Source organism: Cottoperca gobio, chromosome 15 (genome assembly GCF_900634415.1).
Source record: "Cottoperca gobio chromosome 15, fCotGob3.1, whole genome shotgun sequence".
Lineage (NCBI taxonomy): Eukaryota > Metazoa > Chordata > Actinopteri > Perciformes > Bovichtidae > Cottoperca > Cottoperca gobio.
In genome coordinates, this window is record NC_041369.1 from 17,414,086 (window position 1) to 17,426,601 (window position 12,516).

At 42.3% G+C, this 12,516-nt stretch overlaps 1 protein-coding gene across 1 annotated transcript in view; it reads left to right on the forward strand.

The window, feature by feature from the left end:
- LOC115019773 (ankyrin-3-like) overlaps positions 1 to 12,516 on the forward strand; it is a 124,499-nt gene that overhangs the window by 101,896 nt on the left and 10,087 nt on the right. Inside the window, exons 40-44 of the mRNA XM_029449356.1 lie at positions 1,463 to 1,544; positions 2,867 to 10,108; positions 10,970 to 11,044; positions 11,287 to 11,418; positions 11,859 to 12,002. Coding sequence (XP_029305216.1) covers positions 1,463 to 1,544; positions 2,867 to 10,108; positions 10,970 to 11,044; positions 11,287 to 11,418; positions 11,859 to 12,002 — 7,675 coding nt within the window. The remainder of the gene's footprint in view (positions 1 to 1,462; positions 1,545 to 2,866; positions 10,109 to 10,969; positions 11,045 to 11,286; positions 11,419 to 11,858; positions 12,003 to 12,516) is intronic.

Here is a 12,516-nt window from a genome sequence, read left to right on the forward strand (position 1 = left end):
AACAATTATAGAAGAATTTAATCAAAAAGGGAGATACGGCTGTTTTTATGTTTGAGTATTTACATTATATGGAGTGAATACGTGTGTTGTATTCCTTCCACATAATAAAATAATAAAATGTTGATAGTGGACAATTCAGAATGCAGTTTACCAAACCCAGATTATGTGCCGTAACATTTAGTGCCAACATAAAAAAAAAGTATTAATTTTATAGTGTTTGGTTAGGGATGTATGATATATATCGTGCTGATAAATTATAATGAGATTTATATTATTATGTAATATTCTGATGATTCAATTAAAGCCAAATACGTAAACCAAATTGCAGCATCTATACACTCCGATACAGTAGGTGGCGGTATGCACTTCAAAGTTGGTTCGCGATCCACCGATAAACACAGAGAAGAAGAAGAAGAAGAAGAAGAACAAGCACGCTGACTAGAGAGCCAAACATGTTGTCCCAGTTGTGGACGTTTTTCACATGATTAAAATTTTCAATACAAGTTTTTTATATACTTTATTCAAATGTATATTTATTTTTTCAGAGTCAGAACTGTTTTTGTTCTGTTAACAATACTGATGTCATTTAAATTTGGTTAGGTCTGGGAATATTAAATCTACCATCGTTGCTCACTAAATCTTAGCTTTTACTACTTGTGCATAAACTACATGTTATGAACTTCTTTTTAAAATACAAAAATGTGAAATGATCAGTAATCTTATCTGTATGGACCACGAGAAGCAGGTAATCATCTGTTATTGATATTGACTAAAAACAAATCATACTGTGCAACCCTAGTTTTGGTCATAGTTTAAAATCCCCAAATTAGACGCTACGCCCACATTTATCACGTCAAACTCCACCCTTTTACTTTCCCCTCGTTGCATAAAGGCCACACTATTAGCTGCATTGGCACTGAATGTTGTCATATCATGTAATGCAGAATTGTCAAATAGGAACATAATTCCTGGAGACTGGGCTGAAGTATCACTGTCCCAATATTCAAATTGACACGATTACCACTATTTGAATAAGGTGTACCGTGTCGCCACATTTGATGATCTGAGGAGCGCGTCTTCATGATAAGAGAGCGTCTGTTCAACACACCGTACTTAACTGGAAGTTGGATTTTGCCCATGCTTACCATTTAATGGAGTAGGCCATACAGAAAGCACATAATGTCTGTAGTTATGACATTGAGAAATGCAGTGAGTGAAGAGATGCAGGGAAACAGTCCATTACTCTCCAGAGGAGACACTACAGTACACCTGCAGTGCCTCCTTGTGCCAGTACTAACAGCATGTGCTGATTCACTAAAAGCAGGACAGTATTCGTCGTACACTGCAGTATTTAAGTTAACAACCTAACATTATTATTTAGGCCTAATTCTGATAGATCAGACTCGCATTTTACCATATTTTTTATGTTAAAGCATCTTTTGTTCTTTTTTGTTTGTTTCAGACTGAAAAGCCAGAACGACGTCATACCTTTGCCTCCTTAGCTTTGCGTAAGCGCTACAGCTATTTGACCGACCCAGCAGCGAGTGAGTTTCCCATTTTTACTTACATGAAACTTTTCAATTGATTTCAGATATTTATGTGACTTTTATTAGTTTTAGTGTTTAAAGGTCCCTTTTTATATAGTGTACATATCTTATTTCATATAGCCATAGTATAGAAAGAGATCAACCTGACAAAACGTGTTCATCTTTCATTTATTCTATTCACCTGACACATACTCTTCGATCATTTGTCATTCATCAAACATTTGCATGGTTTACTGTGTGTTACGCTTCGCTTACCCACCCCATGTTGACAAAAAAGTCTCCCTGTTTCAACCGTTATTTTACATTTGTGGAAACACTGGCATTCAATGTCTGTCTGTTCATTTATCATTTGAACAATGTTTTGATTCATGTTGAATAAAAATATTATTTTGAATTGTTCTCATTCTTTTAGTGGCCATTTCACTCTTATTGGCTTTATGATTGTGTGCGGCTGTGTATATCCATGTGGTAACAGGTTGCACTTTACATTAACTTGATTTCCCCTACATTGAGACTGTGTTAGAGCAAGCCTTTTTCAGGGGAGTTTTCATACTGTACTTTGTGTATTATCAGGACACAGAAGTGTTACAAATTCTGAGGTACTGTCTGTGTTTTGTTTTATTATTCCAGTCTTGTCAATCCGAGTGTTTTCTGAAAAAAATACGTTGTTAACAATGATTTGTTAAGATTTAAAAAATATCACAGAAATGTTGATTAAACTGAAAACAGAAAACGGAGACAATTCAAATATTTGTTAAATTCCAGAGCATACTGGAAAGGTATGAATGGCTGATTTATTTTAACTTTTTTTGTAAAGTGCAACCTCATATTTTATTTTAAGTCAAGACCAAACAAGTAAAGTGATATATTTTGGTAATGCACTTGTGGGGTCATCTCTGGCATTGAAAATGAACCAAATGAAATAATAAACACATGTCAATGAAACATGTACGGTAAAAGACACTGTTGCAAGGAGGCAAATAGGTTAAGCACATCAAAAGTCAATGGAATTGTATTCTTTGGTTATCATGTCATTTTTGTCAAATCTACCATATGTCAAACATGTTGTTCCAATACATGCTCTGTTCTTTATCAGGTGTATTTTGTCATTAGTCACTGATTTTAGACCATCATTTGTCATTTCATCCTGGGTTTTTGATTAGGGGCCTTTCTTAAATTTCATGTATAAAATTGTGTCTTGCTGTTGTTTCTGACTGACTCAAATTTCTCTTTCTGGTTTTTATGTTTTATTTCAAATTATTTTCCGTTACATTTTATTTTTACTTTTTTATTGCTTTTAATTTAAATTATTGTTGAAGAAACAACTGATCGAAGCTCGCCGAGAACACAGCCTTCTAGCTACCCTCACAAACCTGTCTTTTCAACGAGATCTTATCAGGCGTGGTCGCCTGTTCCTGTCGCCATCCCTGGTCAAGCCAAGTCTGGGTTTGGCTCCCTCTCCAGTTCGTCATCCAACACGCCCTCTGCCTCTCCATTAAAGTCTGTCTGGTCCATCAACTCTGCCTCCCCCATCAAGACCAACATCCCTGGATCACCTGCCTCTTCTATAAAGTCAGTTAGTGACATGGCCTCTCCCATCCGATCTTACAGAACCATCTCCTCTCCTATAAAAACTGTAGTCCAGCAAGCCCAGTACCCAGTCCAGATCAGCCACAGTCCCCATGCCTCACCAGGTAGAAGCGCCCCAGATCCTATGTCTATGAAAGGACTGGCAGCATTGTCTGCTAGGACCTCCCCTATAACTGTCTCTGGAGGAGGAAGTCCTCTTCTTGAGAGAACATCAATAAGCTTGACCCCACCAACCTCTCCCAAATCTGCTCTGAATATGTTTAGTTCACCCCTGCCATACAAGACCATTATGGGTGGCTCTTGTGGCACAGCATCTTCCTCCTCACCCATAAAAACAGTCCCTGGTCTCTCCTCTGTACGTTCATTTGCCTCGGAAGTCACTAGCCCTGCAAGAAACCTGTTTTCCTCTCTATCGTCACCACTTAAATCTAACACCCCTCCAAGTGCTGCAGCTCTGATTAATGGAACTGTATCGCCTACACAGTACCGCTCTTCATCCCCAACATCTCTTCTCTCAAGCAGTCTTCAAGAAAGAATACAAGCAACTACCAATGCTGCAACTACAAGTGTCAATGCAGCCTTTGATGAGGTTGAAAAAACATTTAATTCTTGTTCTGCAGGCTATGGCACTTTGAAGTCGTTGTCCTCTTCTCCATCCTCCTCATATCAGTCCATTAGATCATCACCGTCTAATTCCCTTTACGCCTCTCTAAGATCCCCTCCTAACGCCACCACTGCTGTAACATCCAGTACAATGACCGTTCCTGTGTACTCTGTTATTAATGTGCTGCCAGAGCCCCAGTTTAAAAAGTTACCTGAGGTGTCCAAATCAGCTGCTGCTCTACTGTCTCCGCGGAAGACGGTGACCGTTGAGGTGAATGCTCAGATGCAGTCTTCCTTTGCCAGAACTCTTTCCCCAATCAAATCTCCTCTTTTTTCTGCTGCCCTGAAATCCAACATCACATCACCACTGTCATCCAGCCAAGAGATTCTGAAAGATGTAGCCGAAATGAAAGAAGACTTGATACGAATGTCAGCCATTTTGCAGACAGACCCAAATTCCACAGCCAATAAAGGATTTCAGTCTGATTCTTCCAAAGAGGTTAAGATAGAGGACGAGGAGCCATATAGAATTGTGGAGAAAGTAAAACAAGATTTGGTAAAAGTGAGCCAAATCCTTACTAAAGATGCTGTAAAGGATGGTAGGGTTTCCCATACAAGGGGTTCTTTGGATGACATACACTTCTCAAAAGTACAAGTTGAACAGCCACCAAGCAACTGGAGCTATCCGCCAAGATATGAGACTGTGGTTCCTCAAGCCAAATCCAAAACAATACCAGATAGAGATTTCAATCTCTCCAAAGTGGTTGACTACCTGGCCAATGATGTCGGAAGCAGCTCTTTTTCCAAAATGCATGACACAAAGCATAAATCAGATGAGGGCAAGAGAGAAGGAGAGGGCAAGGAAAAGCAGAAACGTGTCTTAAAACCCACCATAGCAGTTCAGGAGCATAAGCTCAAAATGCCTCCAACAAACATGCGCTCTTCAGCTTCAGACAAAGAGATAAGTAAAGTGGCTGATGCCCTTTTTGGAGCAGACACTGTGCTTGACTCCCCCGATGATATCTCACATGAACAGGATAAAAGTCCCCTCTCAGACAGTGGCTTTGAGACCCGGAGTGAAAGGACACCCTCTGCTCCTCAGAGTGCTGAGGGCATGGGTCCCAAGGCCCTTTTTCAGGATATCCCTGTTCCCCCAGTGATCACTGAGACTAGAACTGAGGTTGTACATGTCATAAGGAGCTATGAGCCCCCAGAGGATAACAAACAACCTGCAATGGAAGATGCACATCCTGTCAGATATATTGATTCAGATTTTAAAGGGCATCAAGCTACATTAACTCCAGATCAGAATAAATGCTATTCGATAAAAGTCAGCCCTGATGAGGATCCAATGGGAAAAGGGATGAGGGTAAAGGAGGAGACTCACATCACTACCACCACCAGGATGGTGTACCACAAACCGTCTGGCAAAGAAGCAGCATCGGAAAGGTGTGAAGAAACTATGTCTGTGCATGACATAATGAAGGCTTTTCAGTCAGGCAAAGACCCTTCCAGAGAACTGGCTGGACTGTTTGAACACAAGTCTGGCAATGAGGAAGCGTCACAAAGAGTCCTCGAGGACATCAACTCCAAACCTAAGGTTGAAAGAATAATTGAAGTTCACATTGAAAAAGGCAATAAAACAGAACCAACAGAGGTCATCATCAGAGAGACAAAAAACCATGCAGAGAAGGAAATGTATTACTACCCAGGGAATAGACAGGAAGAGGAGGAGCCCGAAGAATCACTTCCAGTATATCTTGACTGCCCCAGAGTGAACACACCTATGTCACAAGAGGAAGACAGTCGCCCTAGTTCAGCCCAGCTCATGGCAGATGACTCTTACAAAACACTAAAGCTACTTAGCCAGCAATCTGTAGAGTACAATGAGGATGAATCATCAGAGCTTAGGGGAGAATCGTATAATTTTGCAGAGAAAATGCTACTCTCTGAGAAATTTGACCAGTCTCATTCTGACACAGAGGAATATCTGAGAGATAGGTCTCGCTTCCACTCACCAGACAGAAGCAGTAGCAGTGAGGGTAGATCAGTTGGGCCGAGGACAGAGTACGTATTTAGGTCGTCGAGGAATGTGTTTGACAAATCTGGAAGAATGGCAAATGTTGATGATAACTTTGACAAACTAACACTTTTGCAGTATTCTTCTGAGCCTGGTAGCCCAAAGCAATCAGTTTGGATGCGTGTATCAGATGACACACACAGTAAGGAAAGAGAACAGCTTATGTATGAGGACAGAGTGGACAGGACTGTAAAGGAGGCAGAAGAAAAACTCAGTGAGGTATCGCAATTCTTTCGAGATAAAACAGAACAGCTCAACGATGAGCTCTCGTCACCAGAGAAGAAATCTCGAAGACCAGACTTCAGAGAATCACGATCAGGGCCGAGTTCTACACACAGCAGTCCAGAGAGGTCAGCCTATAGAAGTGGGGGTAGTGGGGAAGAGTGGAGCAGAGAAAGGCTTAGAGACCGATTCAGCTCCAGTGATAGGAAATGTGCCAGCTTACCCAGCAGTCCAGAGAGGAGAGTATTGCTGCAGTACAGTGATTCAGACCCAAGAAAACAAGGAGATGGTCAATCACAGGGAAGCACAGGTGAAAGCCCTAAGCCTTTTCAAATGTCTTCCTCAAAAGTCAGTGCAGTGAGGCTAAAGTTTGAGCAAGAGGCTCAAAGGCAAGATAGGAGTCCTCCTAATTCAAATCCTCCGATCAGGAAACTTCAGGAAAGTAAGCTACCTGTGTATCAGGTGTTCGCTGGGCCAAACATTCCAAAAACACCAGACAGTCCGGGAAATCAGAGAAGATGTCTAGATAGTGAATCAGATAACTTCTCACCCAAACATGAGACCAGTGGAAAAGATCAAGAAGAGAAAAAGTTATTTAAAACATGGGAGAGCCAAGACTACGGGAAGTATAAACCCCATTCTCCCAAACTATCTCAGTCTTTAATCCATGATTCCATGAAAGATGGCAATAGTAGTGATTCCCAAAGACAAGAAACCACCAAGAAAATAATCTACACAGAATTTGTTGTCCGAGAAAGTCCAAATAGCAATGATGGTCTAAAAAAAAACTCGGAATCACAAATTCCTGTAAGAAAGTCATCTAATTTCTCAGAAAATCAAAAATCCACCACATTAAAATTAGATGCCTCTGTTGAATCCCATGAAAGGACAGGCTCTCATATTCCTACTTTAGCTAGAAATCGGTTACACAGTAGCTCTGATTCCAACAAGTCTACTCGTGGATCATCACTAGGTAAATCCACGGACTCATCAGATGGAAGCCTCTCAAATGTAATGTGTAACGGTGTTGATAGTGACCAAGCAGAGTATTTTGATGAAGTAACTCCTGTAGTTGTCACAGAGGGTTTCAAAGATATTAAACCCTTACCTGTGTATGTTAGCATCCAAGTAGGAAAGCAGTATGAGAAAGAAACAGCCTTGGCACAGCTGGGAACGTACAAAAAGATAGTAAGCCATGAGAGTAGGACAGTGCATGAGACTAAGGGTGCATTTTACACTGTCAAGCAGCAGTCTCCATTTCCTCAAGGAAGTCCAGAAGATGACACTCTAGAGCACGTGACTTTCATGGACAGCTCTGGGAAAAGTCCTGTTACTCCTGAGACCCCCAGCTCAGAAGAAGTGAGTCTGCTCTCTAGAACGCCAGACTCTGTGATAGGCCTCATGCCAGGCATGCCAAGCCCTATCCCAGAGGAGTCTGAGGAGGAAGATGGGAAGACCTTCATCTTCAAGGAGCCCTCGAAGGAAAAATATAAGCCAGCTTTCTTAGAAAATCACAGTAGAAAACAGGATGCAGAGAGACAGAAGTCAAAGGATAAAAGAGTGGCTTATATAGAGTTTCCACCTCCCCCTCCTTTAGAGGCAGAACAGTCCGACCCTGAGAAAAGGGGGTCTTGTGCGTCTTCTGAGGCAGAGACGGAGATGATTGAGGTGAACCTCCAAGAAGAGCACGATAGGCACCTCTTAGCCGAGCCAATCATCAGGGTCCAACCTCCATCCCCTGTTCCCCCTGGAGCTGACAACAGCGACTCCAGTGATGATGAGTCTGTCTTCCACCCCATCCCTGTTAAAAAGTACACCTTCAAAATGAAAGCGGAGGGAGAGAGACAGCCCAAACCCAATCAATCTGAGGAAAATGATGAATCTGAAATCAATGGTATCATAAAGGAGGAGGACGCTGACTTTGAACAAAATGGCAATGACCAGTCAATCACTGACTGCTCCATAGCAACCACTGCTGAGTTCTCCCATGACACAGATGCTACTGAAATAGACTCTTTAGATGGGTATGACCTTCAGGATGAGGATGACGGACTAAGCGAGGACCCTAAAACATCTAGTATGTCCAATGAGGGAAAAACAACCGACCGGTCATTTAGTCAGTCCAAGCTTGAAGTGATAGAGGAAGAGAAATGTGAGGAAGGGGGGGATAATGGCAAGACTAAAACCAGCACATCTTCAGCCAATGAAGATGAAAAAGATTATACCCTCGAAGGAAGACATCCAGAAAGGCAGACCTTTGCAGAAAACTACTTTGGCTACCAACTTGAAGAGGAGCTGAATTCCACCTTTAAAACGGTTGCCACCAAAGGCCTGGACTTTGACCCCTGGTCCACCAAAGGGGGTGATAATGATGGAGTTTTTGACTCCAAAACAAAAGATGAGGACCCCAAGCCATTTGGTTTATCGGTGGAGGACAAATCACAGGCTACAACACCTGACACAACCCCCGCTCGAACACCGACTGATGAGAGCACACCGACTAGTGAGCCTAACCCCTTCCCTTTCCATGAAGGGAAGATGTTTGAGATGACCCGCAGTGGTGCTATTGACATGAGCAAGAGGGACTTTGTTGAAGAGAGGCTTCAGTTTTTCCAGATTGGTGAGCATTCCTCTGACCCTAAAACAGGGGAAAAGGGGAAAGGGGGCAAGATCCTGGGGGTAATTTCCTCTCAGTCAGGGGAGAGGGCCACAGTAGATGGGATGGTGAATGTTATAGATACTACCACAGACAGCAGCACAACACCAACAACACCACCAGCAACAACAACCGCAAAATGCAGCACTGCACAGCCTGGCAGTGACACTGGCTATACCGGTACTGATGCCCCCACCTGTGAAGCCCTAGCTGAGACCGCCTCCTCATGCACAATCACAGCCTCTAAGGTTGATCCCAAATTACGCACTCCTATTAAGATGGGCATAGCTGCCTCTATAACTGTGAAAAAAGACTCAGGTGATCTTACCAATTGTAAAGCTGAGATGTCAGAGGGTCAAATGGTGCCAGAATACATCAGTATAGAGGGTCAGGGTACAGACAGCCAGTCTAGCAGACACACTGAGAGAAGAGATTTCCCTTCTGAAAACTGCAACAACAACAATAACCTTGAGTCCTCCAGTGTTCAGGCCAACTACATTCAGTGTGGTAGTGTGGTGTTTAATTTGCAGTCCTCCTCTGAGCCCACTCTTCAAAAAGCTAGCAGGATAGAAACACTGTGTTGTAGGGATTTAGAAGAGAAAGTTGAGGTACACAACAGCAGTCAAGTCCAGGAACAGAAAAGTGAAACCGTTAAAGAAAGTGAAGTGAAGCAGCCCAAGTCAAGACTTCCAGTTAAAGCATCAGGGTGGTCATTTCACACGCAGGGAACAGCAATAGGCAAACAGAAGCCCAAACAAGCAGTGACTGTTGAGGTCAGGAAAAGAGGAGAGCCAGCCATAGCCAAAGTAGAACCCAGGTCCAGAATACCAATCAAGGATGTTAAAAAGAGCAGCCCTGCTGCTACAGCTAGCTCACTTGTTTCTGTTCGGGTTACCTCACGGCCAACAAGGGCATTGGACACAGGGAGAGCAGCCATACAGTTGCCCTCAAGGCTACCACTGAAGGACAGGCATCAGGTCAGCAATGTCACAGTTGAGGGAGCATGTAGACAGGTAAGACAAGAGAACCCTAGTGAGGTTTGTAAGCGCACCATCGAATATTTTAAAGGCATTAGCGGGGAGACGCAAAAGTTGGTGGACCGCCTGTCAGACGAGGAGAAAAAGACGCAGACAGAGCAGTCGGAGGAAGACAGCACCTCCCGGAGCACCTCTCTGTCGGACGCCTCCCAGCCTTCCCAGCCCTCCCAGCCCTCCCAGCCCTCCCGCTCATCCAGGTCTGGTAGAGGTTCGAGGGCTGAGGCCGGGGCCGCGTCCGTAAGGGCAAAGGTGGCGACGACGGACAGGGCCTCCGGCAGTGAGAGGAGCAGGAGGAGTAGGCGGACTGGTGGGAAGGAGGGCAGTCAGGGACTCACAGGGTCTCGAACGCCTCCCATCGCGGAGATCAAGCCTAGTTTGTAAAACTTTCACACTATGTTTAAAATACATCTATATATTTATATATTTCACTTTTAGTTGCATGACATCGTTGTGATCGTTTGATGGATTGACTGGAATGCCTGTGGCGTGTTTACATATTCTCTTCAGAACAGTAGCTGTCATTTAAATTTATTTTTTTGTCATTGATGTACTGTGTACTGTATTGTCCTTGTTGCAAGATTCTCTTCTCTCTGTTCCCCTCTTTCAACCCTTTTTAACCTCTGTATAGTAGATTGAGCATGCCAGTAGTAGTGACTGGTCCACTGGCACAACCAGTCCCTTTTTGACAATTCCCTGGTCTGTCTGTCTGTCTGTGCGGGGTGGCTACCAAGTTATTGTAGTAGATTGTTCTTACTGAATTGTCATTTAAACTAACTAGTGTTGGCAAAGAACACACAAAAGCGTCTTCGCATGTTGACATTTTAGATTCTAACATAGACCTTTTCACCCTAGATTTGTAGAACAATGAGTCTGTTGTTGAAAGTCATGTTATGCTTTGTGTTGTGTGGTTCTCATGACAGTTACTGCCTGCCTAGAGGATACATGCCACAAACAGTCACAGAGCACCACTTACTCTATGAACATATTTAAGTTGTCCATAATGTCTCTAATGTAAAAAATATCCTTTTCTTGCCATCCTGGCATATGAAATTACACTCATATACTAACCATAGTAATATAAATTTTAAACACAACCTTGATTAATGTTGTTAATTCTAATGAATAAGTGGCCAGAAAAGGAAAATTATGTACATGTTTATTTCTCTCTTACATTAGTGTCTAGGGGGTGAAGAATGTGAGGGTATTGATGAGTCATTGTCCTCCATCTTCCCAGGTCCCCAGAGTCCTTGTGAGCGAACAGACTTGCGCATGGCTATCGTTGCAGATCACCTGGGACTCAGTTGGACTGGTGAGAAACATTCTGCATTGCATCTTTTTCTCTCCCTAACTTCTGTTAGTCCTATCAGTCTCAAATCCTGTTATTTACTGCCATCTTCAGGCTAACGGAGTAATTTACAAATAATCTATGCTGTTTTTGAAAATCATGTTGAAATACAAATAGATGTATTGTACATTACCTTCTGCTGTCTGAATAAAATTACTACATTAAAGTTTGAATATTTATGAGTTGCTTTCTGTGTTCCATCACAGAGTTGGCTCGGGAGATGAACTTCACAGTGGATGAGATCAACCACGTCAGAATAGAGAACCCCAACTCTCTGACAGCACAGAGCTTCATGCTACTTAAGAAATGGGTCAGTCGGGAAGGAAAAAACGCCACAAGTAAGACTATTTTTATATCTGAAAATCTTACTTTTCTGTCTCCATTTCTCCTCCCTTTGTATCCCTTTCTCACTCTGTGAACAGAGTGAGAAAGGGATACAAAGGGAGGAGAGTTTTTCTGCTCTTGATTTATGGCTAAAAATGTCATCACCTTGCGAAAAACGAACTTCTAATGCTAGTTCACTAATACGATGTGTTTGTGTAGTCCGTCTTAGTCAGATTACCTTCCCTGTCTGTTTTGTTTCTGTATACCCTTCCCTTTCTGTTTGTATGTTCATCTCTCTAACCTGACAACTGTTCAGAAATCCTCAAGCAACAATCCGGGCAAGATGCTTACATTAAGGAACAGGCTCATTGTGTTAGTTGCCTCATCCCAACAGTGGAAATAGCAGTTTTGCTAAAATTTGCAAAACCTTGTTTCTTCTTTTTTTTTTCGACAGCGGATGCCTTAACTTCAGTGCTGACCAAAGTCAATCGGATGGATATTGTGACTTTACTGGAGGGCCCAATATTTGACTATGGTAACATTTCAGGCACGAGATGTTTTGCCGATGATAACGCTGTTTTCCGGGATCAGGCTGATGGTAAAGTTTAGCTCTGTCTAGCTGACCTCTTACCTCTCCCTGCTACCTTTTTATATTGTGTCAATGCATGGATCACATATGTGTAGTCCTGGTGCAAATCTCTAGAGATGCTGATTTACAGTCAAATTTGGATTTAGTTTAGACAACTGGCTTGTATAGTTCCCCAAATGCATTCCTGATTTGTTATTATGGTATTCTCCTTAAAATGTTTGCCCTTCAATTAATTAAATTATAGCATGCTTTTAATAGCACTTTAACACTTGCACTGATTTGAATTGGCTTTTTTCTAAATTAACCACCATTTTAATTTAAATCAGGTTTTGCTCAGGGTGAATAGTTCTCTCCAAAACACAATAGTGTGTCTAGTTGTCACAAATGAGTAATATCCACTGTTAAAATTCCATTCTAAGTGCATGCTGCATACTACATACTGCTTTAAATGTCTGACTTACGTAGAAATGATATAACCCTGTAGAGTCTGCTTTCTCTATTGGTTTAGTTTAGTTATCCTAGT